The 13,183-nt window shown below is 40.1% G+C and overlaps 1 protein-coding gene and 2 non-coding genes across 3 annotated transcripts; all 3 read right to left on the reverse strand.

The window, feature by feature from the left end:
* Positions 1-201: 201 nt before the first annotated feature.
* Positions 202-12,600, reverse strand: Cbr-rol-3 (the record flags this gene model as incomplete). Its single annotated transcript, XM_045236539.1, is given in 29 exon segments — positions 202-521; positions 876-1,064; positions 1,695-1,887; positions 1,933-2,383; positions 2,552-2,644; positions 2,694-2,794; positions 2,797-2,809; positions 2,853-3,057; positions 3,429-3,569; positions 3,618-5,473; positions 5,659-5,861; positions 5,903-6,144; positions 6,192-6,215; positions 6,336-6,943; positions 7,450-7,629; positions 7,676-7,842; positions 7,897-8,063; positions 8,107-8,221; positions 8,488-8,743; positions 9,002-9,197; positions 9,522-9,590; positions 9,633-9,736; positions 10,143-10,467; positions 10,510-10,662; positions 10,707-10,896; positions 10,956-11,365; positions 11,409-11,544; positions 12,340-12,414; positions 12,463-12,600. Coding segments are annotated over 29 exon segments (7,320 nt in total).
* CBG28775 lies at positions 2,420-2,492 on the reverse strand. The gene has a single exon. It is a non-coding gene (tRNA).
* On the reverse strand, positions 8,767-8,848 carry CBG28295. Its single transcript has one exon. It is a non-coding gene (tRNA).
* Positions 12,601-13,183: the final 583 nt, after the last annotated feature.

A 13,183-nucleotide genomic window follows, 5' to 3' on the forward strand; every position in this document is an offset into this window, starting at 1 on the left:
AATCAAGAGCAAAGAAAAACAATTGGATTATGAAAAAAAACTATTTTCAGAAAAAAATAAACTGAAAACGGGAATTAATATCGAAGGCTTATGTACCCACATTAACAACGGAATTTGGGCCCTAACTAGGGGAAATTATAGGTTGGAGGGGAATGATATGGGGTGGAAAAAATAGAATAAATAAGGGACGTCATGTTGACTTTAAACCTGACTGACACTTCGACACGTACCACCCGAACTATTACGATTCACCCTAGTCGGTGGTTGACCAGTTGGAGCTCTGAGATGAACCATGGAGTTTGCATGGTGGGGAAGAGTTCCACTTGAAGAAGCACCCGCCGGATTCGGGTTCACCTCTCCGGCGAGACCTGTCCAACTTCTACTCATATTTAGGGAGTTGTTACTGCTCTCGAAGGCGTTATTCACTATTCCAATGGGTGGTGCTGCACTCAATCGGCTCATTGGGAGTTCATAATGATTGGTTCGATTCGAACTGCTCGGTGAATGCATGGATGACGTTGCTGAAACTACAGTACTCTAGACGTTCTTCTTCAGAAGAATCTTTTCAGAAATTTATTCAAAATTTATATTCTTTCATTTTTATATCGGCCTCTGTTTTACAGCCTTCATAGCGTCATGGGTTATCGGACGGTAATTTACTTCTTCACGGGCCTTGCCTGCAGAGGCGACGGCGCGAGAAGTAGTCTAGCGCAGCGGCCGACACTTCCCGGGTTCCGCCGCCCACTATACTTTGTGTGTGAAGTGGGCGGNGCTTANCTGGCAGGGGAGATGGGAAAAGAGAGAGAAAAATGCGTTTTTGATGCACTTTTTTTAGGGTTTCGTGAAGAAAATTTTAAAAAATTTAGAAGACAAACCTCCACCAAAATCTGTGGATTCTGTATCTTCTGAATGAATACTCAATGGTCGTTGACTTCTCGCAACCAGGTCGTCCATCGAGTGAATTGGATTTCTGAACTTATCTTTTTTCATGGACCTTCCAATACTGTTTTTCGCCGAGTTTCGTGCTCCGCTAGCATTCCACATTGTCGCTGGACGGTCTCCTTCTAAAAAATTTATTTAAATGAAGTATAAAATTGCCGTAAACACTCTAATAGAGTGGCACCCAAAATTTGAGCAAGTATACCTCGGTTCCTGTGAAAGCTATCAAAAAGTTGTCAACTGACAAAATGATTAAAATTTTATGATAAACATTTTGTCAGTTGATCACTTTTTGACGGATGTTACAGAAACAGAGATAAATTCAATCAGAGTTAAAACGCCTTCCGTTACAGACCGCGACCGAAGTGCCCCCTAACTTTGACCCAATTTATCTCAGCCCAATTGGAAGATATCAAAAAATGATCAACTCAAGAAATGTTCATCATAATATCAATATTATTTTGTTAATTAACTTCTTTTTGATTAATGTTACGGAAACGGAGATCAACTGAGTCAAAGTTAAGACGCCTTCCGTTACAGACCGCGACCGAAGGGTCTTCTAACTTTGAGCCTATATTTCTCGGTTTCTGTGAAAGATATCGAAAAGTGGTCGACTGATGAAATATTTGTGATATTACAATGAATAGTTTATTAATTGACAACTTTATCTTTCACATGAACAGAAATAAATTGGATCAAAGTTTTTACTTCAAAAACGCTTGGGTGCCACTCTATTAGAGTGTTTATTACATTACCATATGGATGCTCAAAACCGCCGAAACTCTGATTCAATGGAGAAGGAGATGGAGGTTCGAGATCTCCACTAATTTGAGTGAATTCTCGAATTCTATGAGATGGAGACGGAGGTTCTCGACTGGAAGTACTGTCTTGGGATGCATTGAAGTTTATGTTATCCGATCCTTCATTGAAATGGATTCGCTTATCATCCTAAATCATTTAAGGTTCAAGTAGCTAATAAAATTCCATGAATACCTGGCTTTGTTGATCATCTCGACATGTTTCGAAAATTTTCAATATTGTTGCGAAACTCGCTCTTTTGTTTGGATCACTAATAAGACACATTTTCATGACTTTACATATTTTTTTCGATGGACAATATGGTGGAACTGGAAGTGTTAGGTTACCATCCCTAACATCTGTAATCACTCTTCTCGAATCCATGCTGCCATATGGTTCCTCTCCAAACGAGAAAATCTCATACAAGAGAACTCCATACGCCCATACATCGCTTTTTGATGTGAACATCAAGTCTTTGAAAACTTCTGGAGCCATCCATTTGACACTTTGCATGCTTTCCAAGTCAACCCGATTGATTTCTCCTTTACTTAATGCTCGGGGCATTCCCATTTCCAGTTTTGCCACTCCGGGTCGTCCAGACAGCAAGCATTTTCTAGCAGAGAGGTTTTTATGAACATGGGGAAGTCTGAAAAAATAGGAAAAAATTAAAAAAAAAAAGGATTGCTCCCGGTGAGGCTCGAACTCACGACCTTCAGATTATGAGACTGACGCGCTGCCTACTGCGCTACGGAAGCACGGGAACGAGATGGGGTTCAAGGCGTATAGAACCTCCTCTCTAGATAACGCGACCCACCTCTCTAGATAATTCATTCCGCGTGCAATGTCAACAGAGATAGCGAGAAGATCTCTTGTGGAAAGTTCAGAGGCTTGCATTTCGCTGGGTGCTCTGTAAAGTTGAAGGGCTCATTGGAAACATGGAAATTGAAGATCCTTACGATTCTCTTAAGAAATTCAACAGATTTCCTCCTTCCATGTATTCCAGCAAAATGAGTCCTTGTCCGGGTGAAACACATACACCAAGCTCTTTTACAATGTTTGATGGTCCAGATTGCTGAAAAAGGATTATAAGACCATAATCCTTTGTTAGAGCTTACTTCAACAGAATCGCTTCCTTCATGAACATCATTCTGTCGAAATCATGATTTGCACTTTTCGGTCTCAATTGTTTGACTGCAACTTTGACCTGTTTCTCCCAACTCAACGGCACTTCTTCTGCGATTCCTTCATGTACAGATCCATAGGAACAGTCACTAATATGCCTTACTATTTCAACATCGTTATAGTCAACAATAGGAAGGTCTGAAAATATACGTTACTAGAAATATGCCGTCTACTTTGATCTAATTTTTCTCGGCTCCTATTGAAGATATAAAAATTGTCAACTAACAAAACATTTATGATATTATGATTAACATTTTATCAGTTGGCCACTTTTTGATATCATTCAAATGCTCTGAGATAAACGGTGTCAATGTAAGGCGTTTCGCTCGCGGATTGTAACAGGAGGCGTCCTAACATTGACTCAATTTATCTCGGTTTCTGTAACATATATCAAAAAGTGGTCAACAGACAACATTTTGGTGATGTTATGACAAACATTTTATCAGTTGACATATTTTTGATATCTCTCATAAATGCCGAGATAATTAAGGTCAAACTTAAATTCTCACTTCGAATTTCACTTTCATATTCTGGAGACAAAGTTTGTCGACTATTGGTGAAGTTCATATTGGCAACTACATCAAGCCGGATACAGTTTCGTTCGTCTTCAGCTTCACGCTTCTTCATTTGTTGACGACGTCGAGATTTCACTGAAAAACTATTCGAATTTCTTTGTAAACCTGAAGTACCTAACTTACACCAAAAACAGCCAACTAAAATCATAGCAGCTAGCAGTAGAATTATGGAGATTCCCAAAAAATATGGTAAAATTCCTCCCTTCTCTTCTTCCTTCTCCTCCTTCTTCTCCTCTGTATAAGCGTATGCTCCGAATCCCTCAATATTGGCTGCACGGATTCTGAATTCCGAGACTTCTGAAGAATACGACATCGAAGACGACGTCTCTGATTTTCCTGGCCTCCACCACGTCTTCCATCCATCCAATCCACGCTCAGCGATCTCCCACTCTGCAGTTTTATTGATTCGGGTCTCGACGGCGTAACTGGTAATTGGGGATCCACCATCACTCATGGGCTCCTTCCACGTCACAATCCATCCCTCCGTATCAATCTTTGCCTCAACAGACTGTGGAGCTGTTGGCACTCCTGCTTTGGTTCGAGCTTGCTGAATGAGCTGTAGATAATCTTCTTTGAAAGCTAGCACTTTTCCATCTATGGTATATGTTCCTGTGTATGTTGCCACGAATCGATAATCGTAAGTTGTGGCAGAAAGAAGGTTGGTAACAGGAACAAGTTCAGTTGCCACATCAGGTTCAAATGATGCATTCGTTGGAGACTGCCATTCATTATTGGCACCCCCTGACTCTCGATATTGAATAGCAATCGAGGTAGGTCGATGCTCCGGCTCCAACCCATTCCATCGAAGAAGTAGGGATGATCCAGTGACATTATCAGGGCGCAAAGTTCCTGGTACATCTAGAGTTCTCGCGACAGCTTCTGAAGAAACTGCGTCATCATCTTTAAGAATTGTGGCAGCATCCAAGTGAGAGATGTGAGTAGCTGTGACCCAGAATTTGTATTCATTTGATGGACGGAGATTGGCGATTTTCACACGACATGGGTTGATTAAACAAGCAGTTGTATCTGATGAAATATTCGAGGAGACTGTTTCAGAAAGCGGAATGACTGCAATGGAAGTGGGTACAGAAATCCCTGCGGCTTGCTGAGAAATCTTATATTTAATTTCCGAAATTGGAGCGTTAAGTGTCTCCGGTAAACTCCAGTAAAGGTATACTGTATCCGGAGTGACTGGGATAGCATGAGGATCACGAGGAGCCGATGGGTATCCGAATCCAGTTCGAAAAGATCTTGAAGAAGAAACGCCACTGGCAGGAGAATATCTATTCAGCCATGTAACAGTGACATCGTAGTCCGTTTCCTTGTCGAGTATCCCATTCTCCACGTGGATTCGATCCGAGAAGCTTCTCACATGTTTCACTTTGTCGGTATTCTTTCTAGTGAAATATATTTCATATTGGGTTTGAGGCATACTGACATCTAGGCAAGCAGACGAAGAAGAGCTTTTTGTGACTTCCAGAAGGGCTCCGGTTTTTCCTTCGTTCACAATTGAAAATACGATTCCTTTGGAAGAAGGAAGTTCGAAGCAGGATCTTTCAGGATAGGGTTGGCTACTCTGGCTAACTGCTAGAATCTGCTTCAGCGGTGGATTCGCGATAGTGATTGGGGTTACTGTATCCCTTCCATAAATCAACATTTCGGAGGATGTAACGAAAGCGAATAGTTTGTCAGCGATAGCGAATGAAGAGATAGCTTTGAGCCCCTTCTCCCCAAATTTCGACCAATCGATCCTCACTTCGTTACATTGGAAGTCTTCAGCCAGGTCCACATTGATTAACCCATTCCAGGTAAGAGCGTATATTTTAGGGGAAGATGCGCGGTTCCAGGCGAATTCAGTCATCATCCAGGTGACAGTTTGACTAGCCAAGCATGGAACTGTTAAGGCAAGATTGGCTTCGGTGTTCTTGTTCATGTCAAGGGCAAATAGAGATCCGTTTTTGGTCAGAAGATAGGCAGTGCTGGAAATTATACCATAACGTTAAACCTGTAATAGAAGGGCCCCTCAGTTGTCAACTGATAAAATGCTTATCATTAATTCAAAAGTGTTTTGTCAGTTGATACATGCATGATATCTCTTAGAGGAATTGAGACAATTGAGCTCTAACTTGTGGGCCCTTCTATTGCAGGTTTTATGGTTACCAACTTCATAAACGGATCATAAGCTAGCTGCTTCGCATCAGTGGCTGCAGACAAGGTAATAAGCTTGTGAGGATTTAGAAGAGATGTAGAGAGGAATGGTTCCAGAGACAACTGATAGAGGTTTGTGCCAGCCACAAAGATCAACCGGTTTCCAACCCAGTCGGAAGTCATGGCGTCGATTCTGGTGACGTCGCCGCCAATTGAGACCTAAAGTAATATTATTTTAGACCCTGAAGCTCCCAAAATACCTTATGAACAGTATTGTCAATATGATTGGTATCAATTTGAACTAAAAATGGTTGGGCCGATTCTCCTTCCTTCCTGACTGTATACAGATCTTCTCCGATGAACGCCATTGCTTGGTAGTCCAGCTTCACTGGTTGTGTGACTTGTCTAGTCTCTCTTCTCGGTTCTTCGTGAGCCAGGTCGTTTATTATGATCAACGAGTTGGTAGAGTCAATCGCGAACAATTTGACCAGAGGCTTCAATTCTGTAATCTCCTTATCATTGTTTTTCCAATTTCAGATTTTATTTTACCTGAACTATCAATTGTGATAACCTCTGAAAACGTTCCTATATTCGTTGGCTCATTTGCAGCAGCTGCTTGACACGAAACTTTTCCAGATTTTACGGCGAATGAGTAGTGGGATTGAGAAGTAGTCACAGGTCCCCCAATCCAACTTCCGTCGTCTTTCGTACAATTAACGATGTACTGATAAGGTGTTCCATTCCATTCCAACGGTGGTCCCCAGAAGAAACTGATCAGTGCTCTTGGACCATCCACAGTCTTCTGTTGGGTGGCAAATATTTTTAATTGGGTTGGAGGAGTTGGTGGTTTCACTGGAGCGGTTAAGCCTGTTCTATTCAAAACTGCAGTAGCCCATGGCGTGATTGCTTGGATCGATACATCGAATCGTTGAGCTGAGCTCCATTCCTTTAAAACTTCTGGAGGTATTGTGAAGTTTGTGTCACTTTGGATTGTAGTGATCGGTGCATCCTGTCCACCCATTTTTTCACGGAAAAACGAGACTTTAAAAATCACAGTCCCCGCTTCCAGAGGTGGAGATAACGTCCATTGAAGATCAGTCTTGCTTCCCTCCATGAATTTAATCTCATCGGTGAATTCGATCTTGTGAGAGATCGCTGCGTATCGTAATGGAAGAATCCTATCAACTCGTTCCAATTCTGTTGCTACATTCACCACTTTCAAAGATTTGTCGGTTTGTACAATGTGGTTGTTTTTGGTGACAAGGATCATTTTATCATGGATGATCAGGAATCGACGGAATCTGAAATATATTGGTTAAGGGGACTTCAACAAAGGTTTTTTTTAAAATTTCATTTAAAAAATTGTTAATTTGAAATATCTGAAAAACAAAGAGGGACGAGGATTTGAGTTCCCGCGCAATGTGAAACCAAGGCCACGACCGCGGGCCGCCTTTTTAGGTGGCAATTTTTCCGGATTTTTTTCCCGCTCTCATTTCCGCCACGTAAGATTGTCACCTAAAAATGGTTCATGCCGCCGTGGCATAGGTTTCTCACTGTGCGGGAATTCAAATCCCGTCCCTCCAATTTTCTGCACCCTCAACTTTCATCCTAATTATCTCGATTTCTGGGAAAGGTATCAAAAATGTGTCAACTGATGAAATATTGGCAAAATTACGATAAATAATTTATCAGTTGGCCACTTTTCAAAATCTTGGACGGGAACCGAGATTAATTGGCTCAAAGTTAAAAGTCAGGGCACTTCTACCACAGTTTTTACGATAACGAATCCACATTAAGAGAAACTTACGGAACTATCGATGGAGCTGTTGCGATATCTCTTGGAGCCCTATTCTCCGGATCCGACTCCCATAGAATCACTGTTCCATTCCTCGACTGCGTTAAAAAGTAAACCATTCCTGTTGAATCATCACTAGATATTCCCATTACTTCTGCACAGTCTTCAAGAGGCTCTTCGCAAGAATAGTACCTTAAGCCGACAATGATAGCGTTGCCCTAATTTCTGGGAGCCTTACTCAAAATCAAAAGTTGTTGGTAGTCGATACGATGTGATTTTGTAGGACGAAGCTATCAATATCATGGATCTCGAAGGCATTATGGACATCATCTCAACGAACAAACCATCCTTGAATGGCTTCGGAGATCCTGTAGCGTCATCCAGATCTTTTTTGAAAATTCCCATCTAGAATAATGATATTCAGATGGGTTTCAAATATAAAAAAGAAAACCGAGCTACCGAATGATCTCCAGCCAGATACACAGTTTTGGTGGTGTTATCCAAAACATGAGGGTTTTGCATGCGCTCTACAGCTTTCACGGAATCATCAGTTATCACTAAATTGCCAAGCATATCAATGCTGATAATATCATCTGCTTTTTTCTTGGTGAACACAAATGGGACTCCTGAAAATCAGAGATAATTGTAAATTGAGAAGGCGTCGCCAACCTCCACCAAGATCTGGAAGCGCTGTGTTAGATGTTGAGCTTGGTGTTGAGCAGAAGTCATCGCTACATACTTGAACTTGAGCATTATACTGATTTCCTGGTGTCACATCGATTTTCTGGAAGTTGGGTGTTGGAGAGCACTGTAAAAGCTGTAATAGAAGAGCCCCACACTGTTAAATTTGAGCTCATTTTTCTCGGCTCATATGCTAGATATCGAAAATGTGTCAACTGATACAATGTTTATGATAATATTATTATGATAAACAATTTATCTGTTGACAACTTTTTCATATTTCAGACAGGAACAGAGGTAAGTTGACTCAAACTTGAAATTAGGGGCCCTTCTATTACAGGTTATACGGTAACTGTGAGAAGAACTAACCACATCCGTACTCGATGTGTACATCTCTACTGCTTCAAAATCTGTGATGTCTGGAGCAGTGATTTTCAAAAAATATGTGAAGTTCCTCCATGAGCTTCCTTGCGCTTGGAACGGTAATGTATTCGCTTCATCCCATGAAACTCTACCAGTCTTGTCAGATGTCAAAAGTGCAATCGAACTCACAGCGACGATTCTTGGTTTCAGCAGAATCTCTTCCAAGAAGCTGTAGGACATGAGCGCACTCGAGTAGGTGAATCTAAAAACATGCAAAAAAGAAATTGATGAGAGTGGGATTCGAACCCACGCCCCCGGAGGGACTGGTGCCTAAAACCAGCGCCTTAGACCACTCGGCCATCTCACCCCGAGAGAGGAGGGTGGTTTACGTAATAAAGAGACTGGCGAGATTGGCAGGTGACGGTCAGGGAAAAAAGGGGGAAGGTGGTCTAGGGAAGAGAACAGAGAGAAAAGGGGAATGGTCTAGTGAAGAGATGACAGGTGCTGATAAGGCTCTTACTTGTTTGGTATGTCTTCCTCTGATCGTTGTAGGTTTTCCGTAAAAATGCAATTCTCATCGGCGTCCGTTTTTCCACATTTCTTTTTCATCCAGTAGATTAAATCACTTTTTATTCTAAAATTCTGAACATCTGTGTATCCGGAATCTTTGAATATGTGAGCTTGATCGGTTACAGGATTCAGGGTCATCATGGATCCTAAATTAGAAAAAAGGTGAAGTTACAGTAAAACCTGCAATAGAAGGGCTCCAACTTTAAACCAATTTATCACGGCTTCTGCCAAAGATTTGAAAAGGTTTGAGGGGTTAATACAATGACCACCCTAGCTTCCAACTTTGATCTAATTTATCTCGGTTGCTGTGAAAAATACCAAAAAGTTTTCAACTGATATATTGTTTATCATAATATCACGAACATTTTATCAGTGAACTCTATTTTGATATCTTTTACAGAAACCGAAATACATGAGTTAAAAGTTAACTGCTTGGGGCCCTTCTATTACAGATTTTTGAACGGAATTACCATTCTGAAGAGCCGAGTATAGCAAAAATTTGGAGACGTCGAAAAATATTCCATTCGAAGGAGACATATCTGGAAAGTGAGGGTTATGGAAGAATTAATATAGAATGATACCTTTGAGGTATTGAAGACTAGCTACAGTTTCAATTCCTGTTGCGTTAAAGGCGATCATCTCGGTACGGTAGACTTTGTTATCCACGTTAAGGGAATAGATGTGTCTGGAATAAGGGAGAGCTGCATACTTGTAAACCATGCCTTTGTTAAACCAACTAAGTAAGATATGATAGAACTCGTCGAGCACTACAAAATGGTGTTATTTGGAATACTGTATCTTGTCTAGGAACAAAGTTACAAAGCTTTATAGATATGACCGCGCAGCTCAGACGGTTTTTGGCTTGTAACTTTGTTCATAGGCAATATACAGTACTTCAAACACTGTAATTTTGTAGTACTCGACGAGTTCTATCATAAATAATTTAGTTGGTCTAGAAATATTGATTGTAAAAGAAATTATGGCAGGGCCCGCGAAAGTCCGATACGCTCCCGGTTTCCCAGTATGATTTACAGCTCTATGAGCTATGTATCTGTAAATGATAAAATTTTTATCATCCAAAATATTCTTACCCGTTAACGGGATCCAGTGTAATCTCTTTCGGTGGATTCAGTGCATCATTATTGACAATTAATACACAAGTCGGGCTCTCTTCTGACTCCATCGTTCTCAACTTGCACCTCAAGATTCCTTTATCATGTTGAACAGCATACAATGTCCTTTGAATGTGATCTATTTCTATTTGCGTGATTTTTGTATCCATTTCTCCAACAGTTTTCAGCTGAATCACAGACGATGGTTGATCTTCGTCTGTCTGATTGGCAGACATCTGGAACGTCCATAATGATCCTTTCGAGCTCCCGATTGCAATAATAGTGTCAGTTATACCGGCAATCGCTGAAAACTGGTAAGTTTGGGGAAGTTTGGGAAATGTCAAACCTGTAATAGTGTCATCTGTAGGCAATGGGAAGGGAATAACAGTTGCCGAATCACCAAGCGCATACTGAGCTAGCTCCTCGTTTTCTAGCAGGTGAGTTCCATTTGAAAAGATAATTCGGGAAGATGATGCGGCAGACACAAGTTCGATTTCAACTAGATACCATTTATTAGAGTGGAGCTGAGAAAGGATACTGTACCTTGATTGACAAAGAAATCCAACTTGATTTCCACAAACGCCGTAGTCGCTCCATGCTCATCAATGGCAGATATAGAAGCTTTACAGCAATTATCTCTAGGAAGATTTGAGAATAAATGACATCTTGATATTGACTCTTCGGTGTTTATGGTATTGTCGTCCATGGTCATAACTGTTAGTTTGAATTTTGGCTGAAACTTTTTAAAAACTTATTTTATGAAACACTCTGGATTATGACAAAAACCCTTACTGTCGGTTGATTTGTCCTATAACAAACTGCAACTCGATCATCAGAAAGTTGCAACTGTCCAATAACTTCCAACGTAGTTCCAGCTTTTGAAAGTGGTAAGTGATAAGTGGTAGTTCGAGAAACCAAAACTTGATTCCTATAAGAAAGTGCCAACCGTACTTCCACATGCTCCCCATGCTCAAAGGGAACATGAACTTCCGAAACTAGAGAAGAATTTCTGAAAGAGCTCTGAGGAAGTGAAGTCCATCTCCAACCCAGAATCCCGTTTAGTGGACGGGTTTGTGAGAACCAGAAGATGTCAGCATTCGCGATTTCTTTTAGCTCCTCTGCTAGTGTTTCAGGAAACTCCCATTTCAGTTTCATCGCGGTTTCGAGGACTTCCATATTTACACGAGTTTGGATAAGGAGAGCTGAAAATTTTAGTTACAATTAGTTTTTAAAAATTATGTGAACCTTGAGCTTGAGCTAGAAAAGATACAAGAACTGCTCGACATCCTTGTTTGCAAGAGTTGGTGACGATGCCTTCTTCGGCACATTTTACATTACATTTTGACTCTCTTTCATCTACATCTTCACATCCATGTTTACACTGAAAAAGAATTTTAGATACCGTAAGACCTGTAATAGAAGGGAACCTTAAATTTCAACTTTGAGCCATTTTTTCTTGGTTCCTGTGAAAACCATGAAATAGTTGTCAACTGATAAATTATTATCATATCGTTATAAACATTTTATCAGTTGGTACATTCTTCATATCTTGCACATGGATTGAGATAAGATTTTTTCAGATTTTGATTCTTTTGTATTTTTAAGGAATATAATTTTTGAAGCTTAATAATTAGACGGCTGGCGGCAAAACCTGTAATAGAAGAGCACTTTCAACTTTAAGATAAATTATCTCAACCTCTATGAGAGATATCAAGAATTTGTCAACTAATTAATTATTTATCATGATATTACAAGTAATTAATCAGTTGACAAATTCTTGATATCTTTCATAAGAAATGAGATAATCTGGCTCAAAGTTAGAAAACCGTTCAACCCGTAGAGCAACAGACCATCAACTTTGAGCTCAATTAGCTCGGTTCCTTTAAGAGATATCAAAGGTTTGTACACTAATAAAATGTTTATCACAATATCACCAATATTTTATCAGTTGTCAAAATTTTGATATCTTTTACAGAAATGGAGATAATTGAGCTCATAATTATCCGGGTTCGGCGGCCTTCTATTAAAGGAAATACGGCAACAAAGTTCGATATCTTCATACATACTTTAGAAATTTTGAAGCCATAGCCTATAGCCCATAGGTTTTGCAAAAAATGTTCAAGAAATTAAAATTTTCTAGACGTTAGAAAACACGAAATCGTCCCAAAAAACTTACTGATGAGATCCTAGTTGTGTAATTAAATTCTGCAAGACCCGTCCAATGAACTTCACCCGAATCAAGTGGGTAAGCCTGCAAAGAATCCTTTCTCTTTCCGAATTCTTAACTCTAGATTCTCACCAAATTCCGCTCTTCACACTGACTCTGACATGTCTTCAACGAAGATGAGAATACGGTAGCGGCATGAACAAAAGAGGAGAACAAAAACGAAGAAAACAACAAAAACAAAAACAGTGAGAAGCGAGGGAAATCAAGCATAAGAGAGGGATTTAGAAGGGCATGTAGTCGTCGTCGTCGCCTATCTCTTCTTCTTCTTCAACCACCACTTCTTCTCTCCGGATCACTTTCTTTTGGTTGTCTGCGTCTCTCTCTCTCCCTCCCTCTCTTGTAATCAATTGAATATCATTGACAACGACATCACATCAACATCATCGTCTTCTCTTTGTCTTTTTTCCCCTCCTCTTCTTCTCTATTCACATATTTCTCCCCCCACGGGTGCCCTAGATTACTCAAACGCTCGTAAATTTTCTTTCTGTTTCTTGATTCCAAAAATTTTGTCAAGGCTAGGTTATCAACGGATATTTTTCAATTTTTTTGATGACTTAATTGGTTTTTTAATGGGATTTTCCTCTTTAGAAGAACCTGTTTCTTTCTACAGTTTTTTTTGTCAAAAATACTTCAATTTATTGGATTTTAGCATAGTTGCAAGCGGGCCGGCTGATAACTTGTCCCTAGAACGAGATGTTCAGACAGTTTTGGTACCAAATGATAGATATCGACAGGGACCATCACACATATATTATTTGAAAAAATTGTCCTTTTGTCAAATTGGTCGAAAATT

This window comes from Caenorhabditis briggsae (assembly GCF_000004555.2).
Source record: "Caenorhabditis briggsae complete genome, chrV, whole genome shotgun sequence".
Classification (NCBI taxonomy): domain Eukaryota; kingdom Metazoa; phylum Nematoda; class Chromadorea; order Rhabditida; family Rhabditidae; genus Caenorhabditis; species Caenorhabditis briggsae.